Raw genomic sequence first — 12,608 nt, 5'->3', positions numbered from 1 at the left:
TTACCGAAATTTTCCTCTTCACTTGCTTGAAGTATGTAAACACACCTGGAGTGGAAGAGTTTCTGAAGATCTGCAATAACTTGACTAACATATTCTATTGGTATTTCCCCATTGATATTACCATGAGTTACATGAACCCACGTAAAAGTCAGAACAATCAGTAGCATACTAAGAAATTTCTTCATTGTCAGAAAATTATATTGGCTTCAATTTTGTGTCTTAAGCTTTTGTAATTTTATCTCAAATACCATGAGTTATTGTTAAATGAAAATGAAATTAGGACAGTGAAGGTTTTTGTTATTAGGCAAACGATCAACGTAGTTACGGTCCTATTTAGGCTATTGTTTAGATATATATATAAGAATCCTAACAAGGATATGATTAAGTTAATCGCCAGACGAAGCTCAAGGAGAAGGCCTAAGCTTCCCGCCCCAAATCCAGGGTATCTATCTATCACTGTGTAAGCACGTCACACACACTGTCTCTGGAACGAACAGAGGCACATGTTAAAATCCGTTACCACTAATCCAATAGGGAAATATCAGAAAACTTCTCATACGAATTACACGCAACATTCACAAAAACTAGAAACAGAAAGTAAGCATTTCCCTTCTGGAAGCAACTGTGAGATTCCTCTCGCTTTGTCTTTGTCTTAAACTTGATAAACACTTCAGTGGTTAATTTGTCTAAGTAAGGTTCTTCCCTCCCCCAATCCCGGAGATATAAATTAATTACGTTATTTATCACAGCGTCAATAGACAAGTCTGGCTTTATACTTTCACTGTACAGAAATATGAAGGACACATATAGAGAACGATAGTCCAATAATATGTTATTAGATAAAGTAAAGTGATGGAAATTTTTTTATGTTTATTGATATAGTGAAGGAAAACTGAAGTAAATTACTTTGTATGGATATTAGGAGTAGAAATTAAACTCAATTTACAGAATCTTAAGTGCTTATTTGCTCAGTTACCCACGGCCGCTATTTCTTGATGTATTAGGTCCGCTGCTAATGCTACATAACTAGTAAAATTGTTCATATTTGTCAAGGTACAGCTCTGTACAAGATTATGTGCCTTTGAGTTTATACCTTTGCCTACGTTTCTCTTTACAAGTAATCAGTTGTTGTCTTACAAGAACACAGGATTTGGCCTTCGATTTTTTTTTTTACAAAATGAGAAATTGCATAAGTTAGTAAAGTTAATAAAATAACTGGTAGCCCAGACACTTTGTACTAGTTTCTCTTGATCTTCCGTTAAATTAAAATTATATCCATAATTATGTTATTAAGTTCTGTTTGCTTGAAGCTCATGAAATGAACACAAAATAAAGAGATGGGGTCTGCCTCTCTTTCCCCTCTCAAGTTTCATCTCCAAAACTATGATCTGGGATTTATGAAATTTACTATAGCTTTACACTGAACATTCATCCTAATTTTAATTCATAACTATCCCGTATAGCTCCTGATATATTTTTAGCTCAAACTGAACTTTATCTTTGCTCTCGAACGACTTATCGTCAAGTATGTGTGTGATGCGAAATGCAGATTTAAATATATATCATTTATTTATTTGGAATATTTTTGGGAGATAAACATTTAACATAATTCGGGGAATGTAGAATTTTAATCCTTGCAGCGTGACGTCTGTGTTTCTATGAAACAAGAATTTGGATCAGAGGAGATAAAGCCAACTACCCTGCCTCATAAATTTCTAGCCCCATGGATCGATTACTTTTGTTTTTGCAGGTATTGTATTTTACTTTTATGAAGGATTTGTTACTTAACATATATTTTGTTCACGGTAAAGCTGTCTGATAGCACTTTAAAGATATGCACTGTAGTCGAATCCGTAATCGTTTACTTTTATTTAAAATATATACTGTATTTACGCATGTATAGGCCGCCAAAAATTCAAGAGGAAAACTGGGGTGAGGCTTATATTCGAAATATTCGAAATCACACTTCATTAAAAAAATTATATTCATAATTAGTAATACAGGGTGTAATACTCCTGAAATAATATTCCAAGAAAATTATTTTTTCTATAATTTCTGTCTGAAAATTGTGCTGCGGCCTATACACGCACGCGGCCTATACATGCGTAAATACGGTAAATACGTTTATGATTTCCATAACATATTTCACATGCCTGAAATTATTAGTTCAATACTAATAGTCACCACAGCGAACGCACTGATATCTTGTTATACGAGTATTATGTATTCCACAAAATATTATTTGACGAAGACATAGTTTCCAAAGTCTGTTATTATACACCATTTCAGAACCCTAATTTGAATGGCGGTAACTTTGTCACTATCTCACAGTTTTGACTGCCAGCCATCTTGTTAATATTGATTGTACGAAATTAGATAGTACGAAGTTTGTTGGCCTAATTTAAGAGCACAATTTAAATTAAAAAATTCTGGAGAAATCAGTCAGTTGCTCAAAAGTTGAAAGGGAAACATGCATATGTAGTCAGCGCAGTAGCTCAGAAGTGCGAAAGACAGATAACTGTACAAGAATTAAAATATTTTAAATAAACGAAACTTCTTTATGAATAAAATTAAAGCGTTTATTAAAAGCTGTGAGTATTTTAAATATATATATTCATTAAACGTGAGGTGATATTGTGATCTCAAATGTCTATTTTCTTTCCTTAAGAAAAGAAATAAGCTAAAATCATTTTAATGAAAGCAGATCTGTTAGCATGGAATATTTAAAGATTTTACTTTAAATTTTATAGTATCACTGCATTGAAACAAGTTCGAAAGTCGCCCTGTTGGTTTTGTTTAAGGCAGGAGTTAAAGATGGACCAGTATTTATTTATTAGTAGCTAACTAAACCAGGTTTTCAACAACCCAGACCACATCGAATCGAATATTTGGAAGATAATGAATAATGAACACCAAAGCAAGAAGCAGATTTGACTTAATGTTAAGGTACTATCTCAGTATTTGCCTGCAATAACTTAGTAGAAACATTAAATATCTCGCTTATGTTAATTTATATTGTGACATGACCACTGAAAACCAGAATAGTTCATTGCTAGGCAACGGTTCGGTAAACGAACCCGCTTAAATTAACGCGCAACAATAGAAGAGCGGTGACTTCTGTGGTCCGCACCACGGTCATTGTTATGCAACGGTGCCGTAAACATACCTCTGTATAAGCGAATCAACACACAACAATAGAGGCAGCGATGTTTTGTGTGGGTGCCTACCCGAGGCTATCTAACGAGGATGTCACGTGGCTAGAAGGAGAATTAAGGAAGTACCAGGAGTTGGCAGTTGGCAGAATAATTTAGAAGAACTAACAAGAAAAGAATTAGTCCGTGCAAAGACTTCATAGTGTGCTGCAGTGAAAGGAGACTGTTATAAATCCGTTGCCAGGATATAAACTAGTGAAGACTAAGAACCCTAGTGCATGTGTAACGGTGAACTGTAAAGTGTGTAGATTAGCGATAGGGCTGTATTACTTGTAATTACGAGTTGAGTGTATAAGGTGTCAATAGATCCAATAATCCAAACCAAAACCCTTCTAATAGTCACGCACCCCTACACGTGACAGTATCTTGGTCTGGATTTAAACCGGACACCACCAGAATGAAAGTAAGAAGAATTGCCGCTTGAACCAACTTGCTCATTAGTATCAATTTTCAGTGCCCTGAAATCGTATGACGTTCATACAAACTTTAAGAAATACGAAAATTTAATGTCTTCAATACTCCTTTCTATGTTCGTTGGTTCACAGCACAATATCAGGATTCCGAGGGGCCGAAGAAGGCAGCATGATCTGAAGCGACAATCGAAGAATCAGTTGTAGTCGTGAACTTCAGCTTTGCGTCTTCACCTTCATAGGCCACGTTATATTCTCTGGTCCTCAAGCGGTTAGTCGCTGGCTTCCCATCTCGGCGGCCCGGGTTCGATCCCGGATCTGGTTAAGTGGGATTTGTGGTGGGCAAAATGGCGCTGGAGTAGGTTTTCTCCGAGTACTTCGGTTTCCCCTGCCAATCTTCATTCCACCAATTGCTCCACAACTCACCTCTGGGGCTGGTACAATAGGCCAGAAGTGGCCGCAGTACAAGGGACTTAGTCCCACCCCACTAGCAATAAAAAAATATATATTCTCTTGTCAGTATCGTCAGGGCCACTTATGCTGAAATATTCTCTATCCTCATTTAATATTTTGCACGCGGTAGCGTAGTGGTTGAGGTTCTACGATACAAGCCAGAAGGTCGCGGGTTCAAGTCCCGATGAGGTCATTGGATTTTTTTCAGTTGACCTAATCCTTCCGGCCGCGCTAGGCCCTGGAGTTTACTCAACGTCTAACAGAAATGAGTATCAGGAATTAATTAAATAATTTTCCTGGGGAGTAAAGCGCGGCCGGCGCGTAAGGCTGACAACCTTACCGCCATCTTTGAGCCGATTGCCTAGATAATGTGGGACCCTCAACGTGTCACAACCCTATGGGCCTTCACGGCCTGGTAAAGGGATAGTTTTACTTTTTTACCTTTTTTACTTTTTTACTTGAGTATAAGATACAAGTATGCGGTCAGTTTACTTTCCAAGAGACTGTACAAGTCTTTCATAGTTTACTGACATAACAAAATGTCGAAATGGAGAAATAAAATTTTATATCATTGCAAACACATCTACTTCGATCTGTATATTTGATTATGCGAAGTGCTATCTTGCCAGTACGTCTGTTTGTATGACGACTTCCAAACACACTACGGAATTGCAACATATTTATTTACTGAGCCAGTATTATCCAGTAAAATTATGTACTATGAACTGGCTGAAGTGAGATAAGAATTTCATCTTGCATGATAGAATATGACGTCTAGTAAGCATCGGAAAAGTAAGGGGTTTGAGATGAAGCAAAATAAATAGAGAAATGACTTCTAAATAAATTGTAACAATATATTTTAATTAGTAGGTCTTCACGCAAATTAGTCTTTAATTGTGAGTATGAATATTATTCGACCAAATATAAATTTTAATTTTAATGATAATTTTAATATAATTATATTTTTAATGACGTGCATATTAAATACTGTCAGCAATACATTAAAAAATTTACTCATTCAGGATAAAGATTTGGTAGAGGCTTTAGTTATGTAGTAGAATCCATGTACGAGTAAATAAGAATACTAAGGTAATCGCAACATTTTCTAACCGTTCAGCCCTTACGTTTGACGCCACGTCCTCTCTAACCGTCTTATGGGCCTACGTTGCGGGTTGCAGCTTCTCCTCTAGCCATTCCCTCTCGCCTGTTGGTATTCCGAGTTTGCAGGTTGCTGCTGCGTCCTTCTTATCCAGTTCTTCTTCCCCTTTTTTGTTGTTGTGGATATTGGTTGTTTGCGGGATATGGGTTACATGAATGCTGGGCGCCAGTAAGCTTACTATAAAGGCGGCGTCTTAGCTCAAGCGGTTAGTCACTGGCTTCCCACCGCGGCGGCCCGGGTTCGTTCCCGGGTCGGGTCAAATGGGATTTGTGGTGGACAAAGTGGCTCTGGGGCAGGTTTTCTCCGAGTACTTCGGTTTCCCCTGCCAATCTTCATTCCACCAATTGCTCCACAATCACCCTCACCTATCATCTGGGGCTGGTACAATAGGCCAGAAGTGGCCGCAGTACAAGGGACTTAGTCCAACTCCACTAGCAATTAAAAAAAAAGCTTACTATAAAGGCTCACTCTTCGAGGAAAAGGAGGAATGAACCAGAAACTACAGGTGATAGGTACTGCATTTTCACTAGCACGATGAGATTCAGTCTCAGGGTGTATACAGGCCTTCTGTTAGCGGGAAAGATAAGAGTGTTTATAGCTAGGCACTACCCAACACTGTCTAATGAGCACTTTATGATATTCGATTAATAACATCGGTCCTTACTCACTTAAACCAAACTTGGAATCACACTAAATTTTGCGACCGGATCCCTGGTTAGGCATTTAGCGACTGCTTTCTTTTTTTTTTAGTATCACACTTAGAAGTAATTACACTTTCACTTAAATTTTTAAGCCAAATTAAGATTCACACTAATCTTTGCGTCTTATTACTTGCCGAGTTATTCAGCGACTGTTTCAGTAACACACTTAAAAATTAATTTTTGCTTTTAACTTTGACTTTTGAACCAAACTGCCGGTGACGCTAATTTTTCGGCTGTACACTTGGAGAGTTGTTCAGAGACTACTTTAGCAGACTGACTCTGCTTTGAAGCAAGAAATCTTCACAGCTTCAGCCCCGCCTGCAAGTTACTACCCTAATTTCGGCTGACTGGAACACTAGCTGTAGTTTGGGACTTTGGACCTTAAAGCCCTAACGTCATTTTTGACAGCTGCTTGAAAAATTATACCAGTAGCATGGGTTGAGGACCTTCCAACTTTTGACTTACAGGGCTCAAAACCTGTCAAGTGTAACTTTACCAAATGATCCCGCCGGTCAACTTTCAAACTGAATTTCCAGGAAATCTCTGGGCGTGCTTCCTGTCTGGTCTTTGTAGCAGTGAAGCAGGTTCCTATTCTTGAAACCAAGAATGGGGCTGTCACCCTTGAATGTTCCTTACTACATCCTATGCCTTATTATTATAATAAATAAACCTTAATTGTAAACGGAGAAGTTCATGGAGGTGGACCTAGGCCCACTGGAGCTGTAGTGCCAAAGAAAAAAAAACAAACCTTATTTACAAATATAGCTGGTGCTGTCAGTGGTAAGTGTAGTGTGGCTGGAAGGATTAAGTAAATTGAAAAAATCCAGTGACCTCATCAGGATCCAAACATGTGTCCTTCCTGCTTGTAGCACAGTGCCTCAATCAACTATGCTACTGCATGCTCCCTGTGCCTGTATCCTTGCAGTTTTTTAATATCCCTTTCTTCATTGTTTATACAAGTGTAACTTTTTATCTCATTCCTGTCCTGGAGTATGTTGCCTTTTCAAGGCCTAGAGTTCCAATCAGCCTGGGTTTGGTCCTATCTTAACTTCCTCATTTTGTGCAAGCGGAAGATTATGAGCCATGTACTTTATAAATTACAATTACTTTTGAGAGATACGTAAGGCAGGTAATGCAATTGGACATTCGTGTTCCTGTCTCATTATTATCAGAGCTGGAAGAAGAGAGAGGTAGCAACTCACACATTGATTACACGTAGTCAGAAGGCCATGGCCAGTGTAGGCTCATCAGGTACCCTCCCTGTAGTTTTTACTTCTGAGATTAACTTCCTGCTTTGTTTGTTGGTATTCATGCATACAGTACAGTAACTGTACATTTGTCCATTTTAGGTTATTATAAGTTATTGTGGCTTGTGAGATTGCTGTGTTACTAGAAAACAATTCAGATAATTTGATTTTTGATGAGTGGTTGTGACTGTAATATTGGCTAATGCATCTAGTTAAAGCCTGTGTGTCTTTCTTTATGGTATCTATGTTATCATCCAGTATATTCATGTCATCAGCTTAGGCCAAGAGATGATGTGTCCCGTCTAATTTCAGTCCCACCTGGTTTTCCTGGACCTTCCTAATGGCATATTCTAAAGCAAAGTTGTAAAGCAGTGGCGATAAGGATATGTTTCTTATACATTTTGTAGATGATTATTATTCAGGAACTTATTTTATCTTGTGTGAAGCTGGCATGTGAATAATTTATAATATCCATAAAGTTTTACTTTGTTGTTTTACATTAAATTCAAATGAATGGATATAAAGAAATGATTTATGCGGTTTCAAGAGTATGTGGTGAATATTATGGTTGAATATTTATGGTCAAAGTATATTTTTCGTTGCAAGATTTGAAGTTTCCATAGTGATGACTTCAAAGATTAGTGGTGAAAAAAGTTGTGAGGTTGCATATCTAAAATCAAAAAAATATTTTTTATGACAATGCCTTTTGCATTGTTAGAGTTGCAAATTTTTCATGGATGTGGCATAAATAAACTTCGCTTACAAGAGGACAAGATAGAGAAACAAATAGTAGTCGAATGGCAGTTACTATTACTGAGTGAGCTACCGCTTCCAGCAGCTTTGTTATCTAATTATGTTCAGAGATGACAGCACAATACGTATGACGCTTCTGCGTCCTGTGAACTGAAAGCAATGAGTACCACACGTGTATCCATTGTATATTCGTTATCCATGTGCTCATGTTTCCTCGTGTTGGATTTTGAGGAATGCGTGCCCTGGTGTTGTTATTTTATGTTAGGATATATGTATATTCAAATCAGGTGGAGCAAAAGTAGCCTTACTTTTAAAACTTCCGTAATGTTACATTTATTTCTCGGAATTGAGTACACTGGCTGTTAAAGTTGCAGACTTACGTTAAATAATGTTGGTGAAAAAGAAGAGGAAATCAGGTTATGGAGACCAGCGTTCAGAAGACCCACCAGCGAAAAGGGCACATTTATTTTCTGCAAGTGTGTTTCGAAAAAGACTTAAAGGAGAGGATGCCATTACAGGTATGAGTCTTCTCGTATTCCGGAGGTGCATGATTTGAATCTCTATAGGGAAACCTGTCATTTTGCCTTCAGTTTTTTCATTGTTTGACACAATCCCTCCAGACGAATGCCGGTATAGTACCTGGATGAGGACACGAATGCAGGCATCCCCACGTTGGTTTAAAAAAATAAAGTGGAAAAATGAAGGAACTATACCAAGTATTAATACCAAAAATTAAGGGTATTATTTTCATTGTTCTATCCCGTATATTCCAGGGCTATCCGTAAAAATAGTTTTGACTGACTACATGGAGTTTAGCTATTCTTGTGTAGCCACCGGCCGCTTATCTTCTCAAGTATTTCCCAACATTTTATGGAACCTGAAGGTTCATTATTGTGTTCACAAGAGGCCTTCACTGGTCCCTGTCCTGGGCCAGATCAGTCCAGTCCATACTGCGCCTTCCTGTCTCCATAAGGAAGTCTCGAATCTGAGACTGTAAAATATGGTCACTAGTACCGCGGGACTTGAACCCGAGAATGACTGCGTTGGTGAGGGCCAGCAGGAATTCTAAACAGTAGACCCTTCCTCTCATCCCACATCAAGAAACCTGCAACTGTCTGACATTAATAAAAATCTGGTCGTAAGACCCAGATGGGTGCTTTATTCCAAGGCAGACTGGCCAACTGACTGTTGGTCATAACATAAGACTCTGACTCAGATATATAATGCAGATACTGGATGCAGACCAGCATCCTTCACTCTAGGATGTTGCTTCTGTCACACAGTTGGAATGGTGGCAACCCATGTAATGAGCATTCTTAGTGGAAACGCTGTGTTCCAACACATTTACTAAATATCCTCCCCATAGTTTTCACATAATATTCTTAAGGTTAAAGTTATCCTTTGGCATAATTAACTAAGCATTACACCATGAAGATGTATGAGGGAGTGGAGGTATAACTCCACCACTCATAACATCTGTGCTAAATAGAAGTGAGTGGTCAGCATGCCTTGGCCACTTTAACTTTGGGGAGACAGCTTCCAGTACCCATTGTGTAGGAGACTGGGTGAGTCACAGAACCAATCTGAATGTTACAAAAACTCCCTTGCCCCTACTGGGAATTGAACCCAGATTCCTAGGTTGTCCATCATGTAGCCAAGTTGCTGTACCAACTGTCTATCTCGGTTCCTTTACCAATTATTGTTAGGGGTTTTAAATTAAGCAAGTTGAATTGATAGGGTGAATATTAGATATTTGATAAACAAATAGTGTGTACTAAAATTTTGTTGGAAAACCTTTTTAATAAGAGATCACTTGAAAGATATGTAAATGGAAACAAATATTTAACTGGACCTAAGGGGAAATGGAATGTGGAGATGTGAGGTGGTCCTAGCTAAGATTTTCTGGCAAACTGTTGTGAGTTTCAATCATTTGATTTTATAATTGCAGGGAATTTGTTAAATATTTTAATATCTGTTGATTTTTGTGTACCACCGAGTTAGATGAAATAGCATATATTCTTTGTTTTTATGTTTTCAGCCATGAAAGAATTTGTAAGTCTCTGCAAGTCACCAGAGGCTGAGAATGTTATCCTGCAATATCTGGAGGCAGGAGGAGGAGCCCAGGAACTTCTTGGGCTTTTGCAGTCTGAGCACAAGAAGAATATGGGTTATATTGTGCCAGTATTTTCTGCCTTGCAATATATCATCATGAAGTAAGAAAAAGAATTAGAGAACTACTATATTCAAACAAGACATACTGATAATCCTCACTAAAACTGTAATTTGTAACACTTCAATGGAAGGGTGTTATGCCGGTATTACGTGTGAGACTTTCATTTTTTATTAGCCTACTTCCCAGAAGTGAGAAGGTGTTTGAGTTCTTTGTTCTATGGACATTGTTTTCAACTGTATTAATTTTTTCGATATTGATTCAGCTGAACTGGTGCAAGCACGCTTCAGCTATCTATATACTGCAGTGGGAAAGCAGTAAATACTAAATTCAAGTATATATTTCCACATGTATAAATCTAAAAATAGTGCAGCGAGGTCACAATAAATTAAACGAGGTAAAGGCTGGGGAGCAGTATTGTGTTGAAATCTCAAATAGGTTCGCAGGTTTGGAAAATTTAGACAAAGAGGCGGATATTAATAGAGCTTGGGAAACTCAGAGAGAACAGAAAAATTTCAACGAAGGAGAGTCTTAGGTTATTATGAATTGTAGAAGCATAAGCCATGGTTCAATGAAGGATGCTCAGAATTATTATACCAAAGGAAACAAGCCAGATTGCATTGGTTACAACATCCAAGCAGAATAAATGGGGATAATATGAACAATATAAGATGTGAAACCTGCAGCAATTTCAGGAAGAAAAAGAGAATACCTGAAAGACAAAATTGAAGAGCTTGCAATGAACAGTAAGAAGAAGAACATTAGAGACCTGTATAGAGGAATAAATGACTTTAAGAGGTGTTACCAACCTAGCAGTAACTTAGTGAAGGATGAGAATTGTGATCTGCTTGCAGATTCTCACAACATTTTGAATAGGTGGAAGAACTACTTATCTCAGTTATTGAATGTACGTAGGGTCAGTGATGTTAGGCAGATAGATACAGCTGAGTCATTAGTACCTGATCCTAGTCCTTTTAAGGTTGAAATTTCTATTGCAAAATTGAAAAGGTATAAATCATCAGGTAGTAATCAAATTATGGCAGAAGTAATTCAGCAAGAGGTGAAACATTATGGTCTGAGATCCATTAACTCACTAATTCTATTTGGGATAAAAAAGAATAGCATGATCAATGGAAGCAGTCTAGTATTGTACAAATTCACAAGAAGAGCGATAAAACTTACTGTAGTAATTATCGTGGGACATCACTGCTGTCAACTTCATACAAAATATTATCCAATGTCATTCCCTCAAGGTTAAGCCCATATAGAGATGCAATTATTGGGGATTATGACCTTCTGTCATCTCATCTACTGTCTAAAAACATAAAAATTAGAATATACAAAAGCATAATTTTGCTTGTGATTCTGTATGAGTGTGAAACTTGGTCTCTAACGTTAAGGGAGGAACATAGACTGTGGATGTTTGAGAACAGGATGTTGAGGGGAGTATTTGGACCAAAGAGAGATGAAGTGACAGGAGGTTGGAGAAAACTGCATAATGAGGAGCTTCATAAGTTACACTCTTCTCCAAGCATAATTAGAATGATCAAGTCAAGGAGGATGAGATGGGCAGGGAATTTAGCATGAATGGGGGAGAAGAGGAATGCATATAGGAAATCCAGAAGGGAAAAGACCACTAGGAATACCAAGATATAAATGGGTGGACAATATTAAAATGGATCTTAGAGAGATAAGATCGGATGGTATGGACTAGATTGATCTGGCTTAAGATAGAAGCCAGCGGAGGGCTCTTGTGAACATGGTAATGAACCTTCAGGTTCCATAAAATGATGTGAAGTTTCAATTTGGAATTAGCATCAGTGTACAGTGCACGTAAGTAGTGCTGGGGAAAAATTAAGTAAACTGTTGAAATTTGATATTGACAGTGAGGCTGATTATTAGAAAGCCTGATATGACAGTGCCAAAGTGGTGATACTTTTATCTTTCAATTAAAATATTTTTTTGTTATTCCACTTTGTGTTACTCCATTATAGAAAGTGACAGATCTTTGTTCTTGTTTTGTTATGGTTCATGAAAGGAGGAGTCAATGGGCCATATCATTTCACTGCATGCAAAACAGTGATATCAGATGCTTCTGTGACATTTAAGGGTGACTATGCAGTTAAATGAAAGGATTTGCTTATTGACATTTCTGAAAGAATCCCTTTTTTGCAGGGATATAATAAGTGCAGGATATAATAAAATAAACATCATATGAAAGTGATTAATGTAACTTGAAATATAGCTATTTTTGTGGTTTATTCTATGACTAGACTAGACTAGAGTAGTAAATTTACTGCCTTCTTCATGGTAGTTCCTTTCTTACCTTACTCTTCAACCCTAAAGATGGAAGTGGTATGTCCCTTCAAAACGTTGGTTGACTCTCAACAGACTGCATGGTATTTTATCCAAGAAGACAGAACTCTTCATCATTCTTATTGGTTTCATAAAAGTTTTATCTAGCATTCCTTTCTAAACTTTGATTCATATGTAGATGACATTA

The 12,608-nt window shown here is 37.6% G+C and overlaps 1 protein-coding gene across 2 annotated transcripts in view; it reads left to right on the top strand.

The window, feature by feature from the left end:
* The window catches only part of LOC111867771 (nucleolar pre-ribosomal-associated protein 1), a 77,664-nt gene that overhangs the window by 30,818 nt on the left and 34,238 nt on the right, over window positions 1–12,608 (top strand). Inside the window, exons 1-2 of one of the 2 annotated variants that reach the window (XM_023857918.2) lie at window positions 7,836–8,453; window positions 9,974–10,148. In XM_023857918.2, coding sequence (XP_023713686.1) covers window positions 8,324–8,453; window positions 9,974–10,148 — 305 coding nt within the window. In that variant the 5' untranslated portion in view covers window positions 7,836–8,323. Of the gene's footprint in view, window positions 1–7,835; window positions 8,454–9,973; window positions 10,149–12,608 lie in introns of those variants that run through there. The other variant, XM_023857919.2, reaches the window with a different exon arrangement.

Source organism: Cryptotermes secundus, unplaced genomic scaffold (assembly GCF_002891405.2).
Source record: "Cryptotermes secundus unplaced genomic scaffold, Csec_1.0 scaffold116, whole genome shotgun sequence".
Lineage (NCBI taxonomy): Eukaryota > Metazoa > Arthropoda > Insecta > Blattodea > Kalotermitidae > Cryptotermes > Cryptotermes secundus.
Note: the sequence above shows the minus strand (reverse complement) of the source record. Positions and strands in the feature narration are given on the sequence as shown.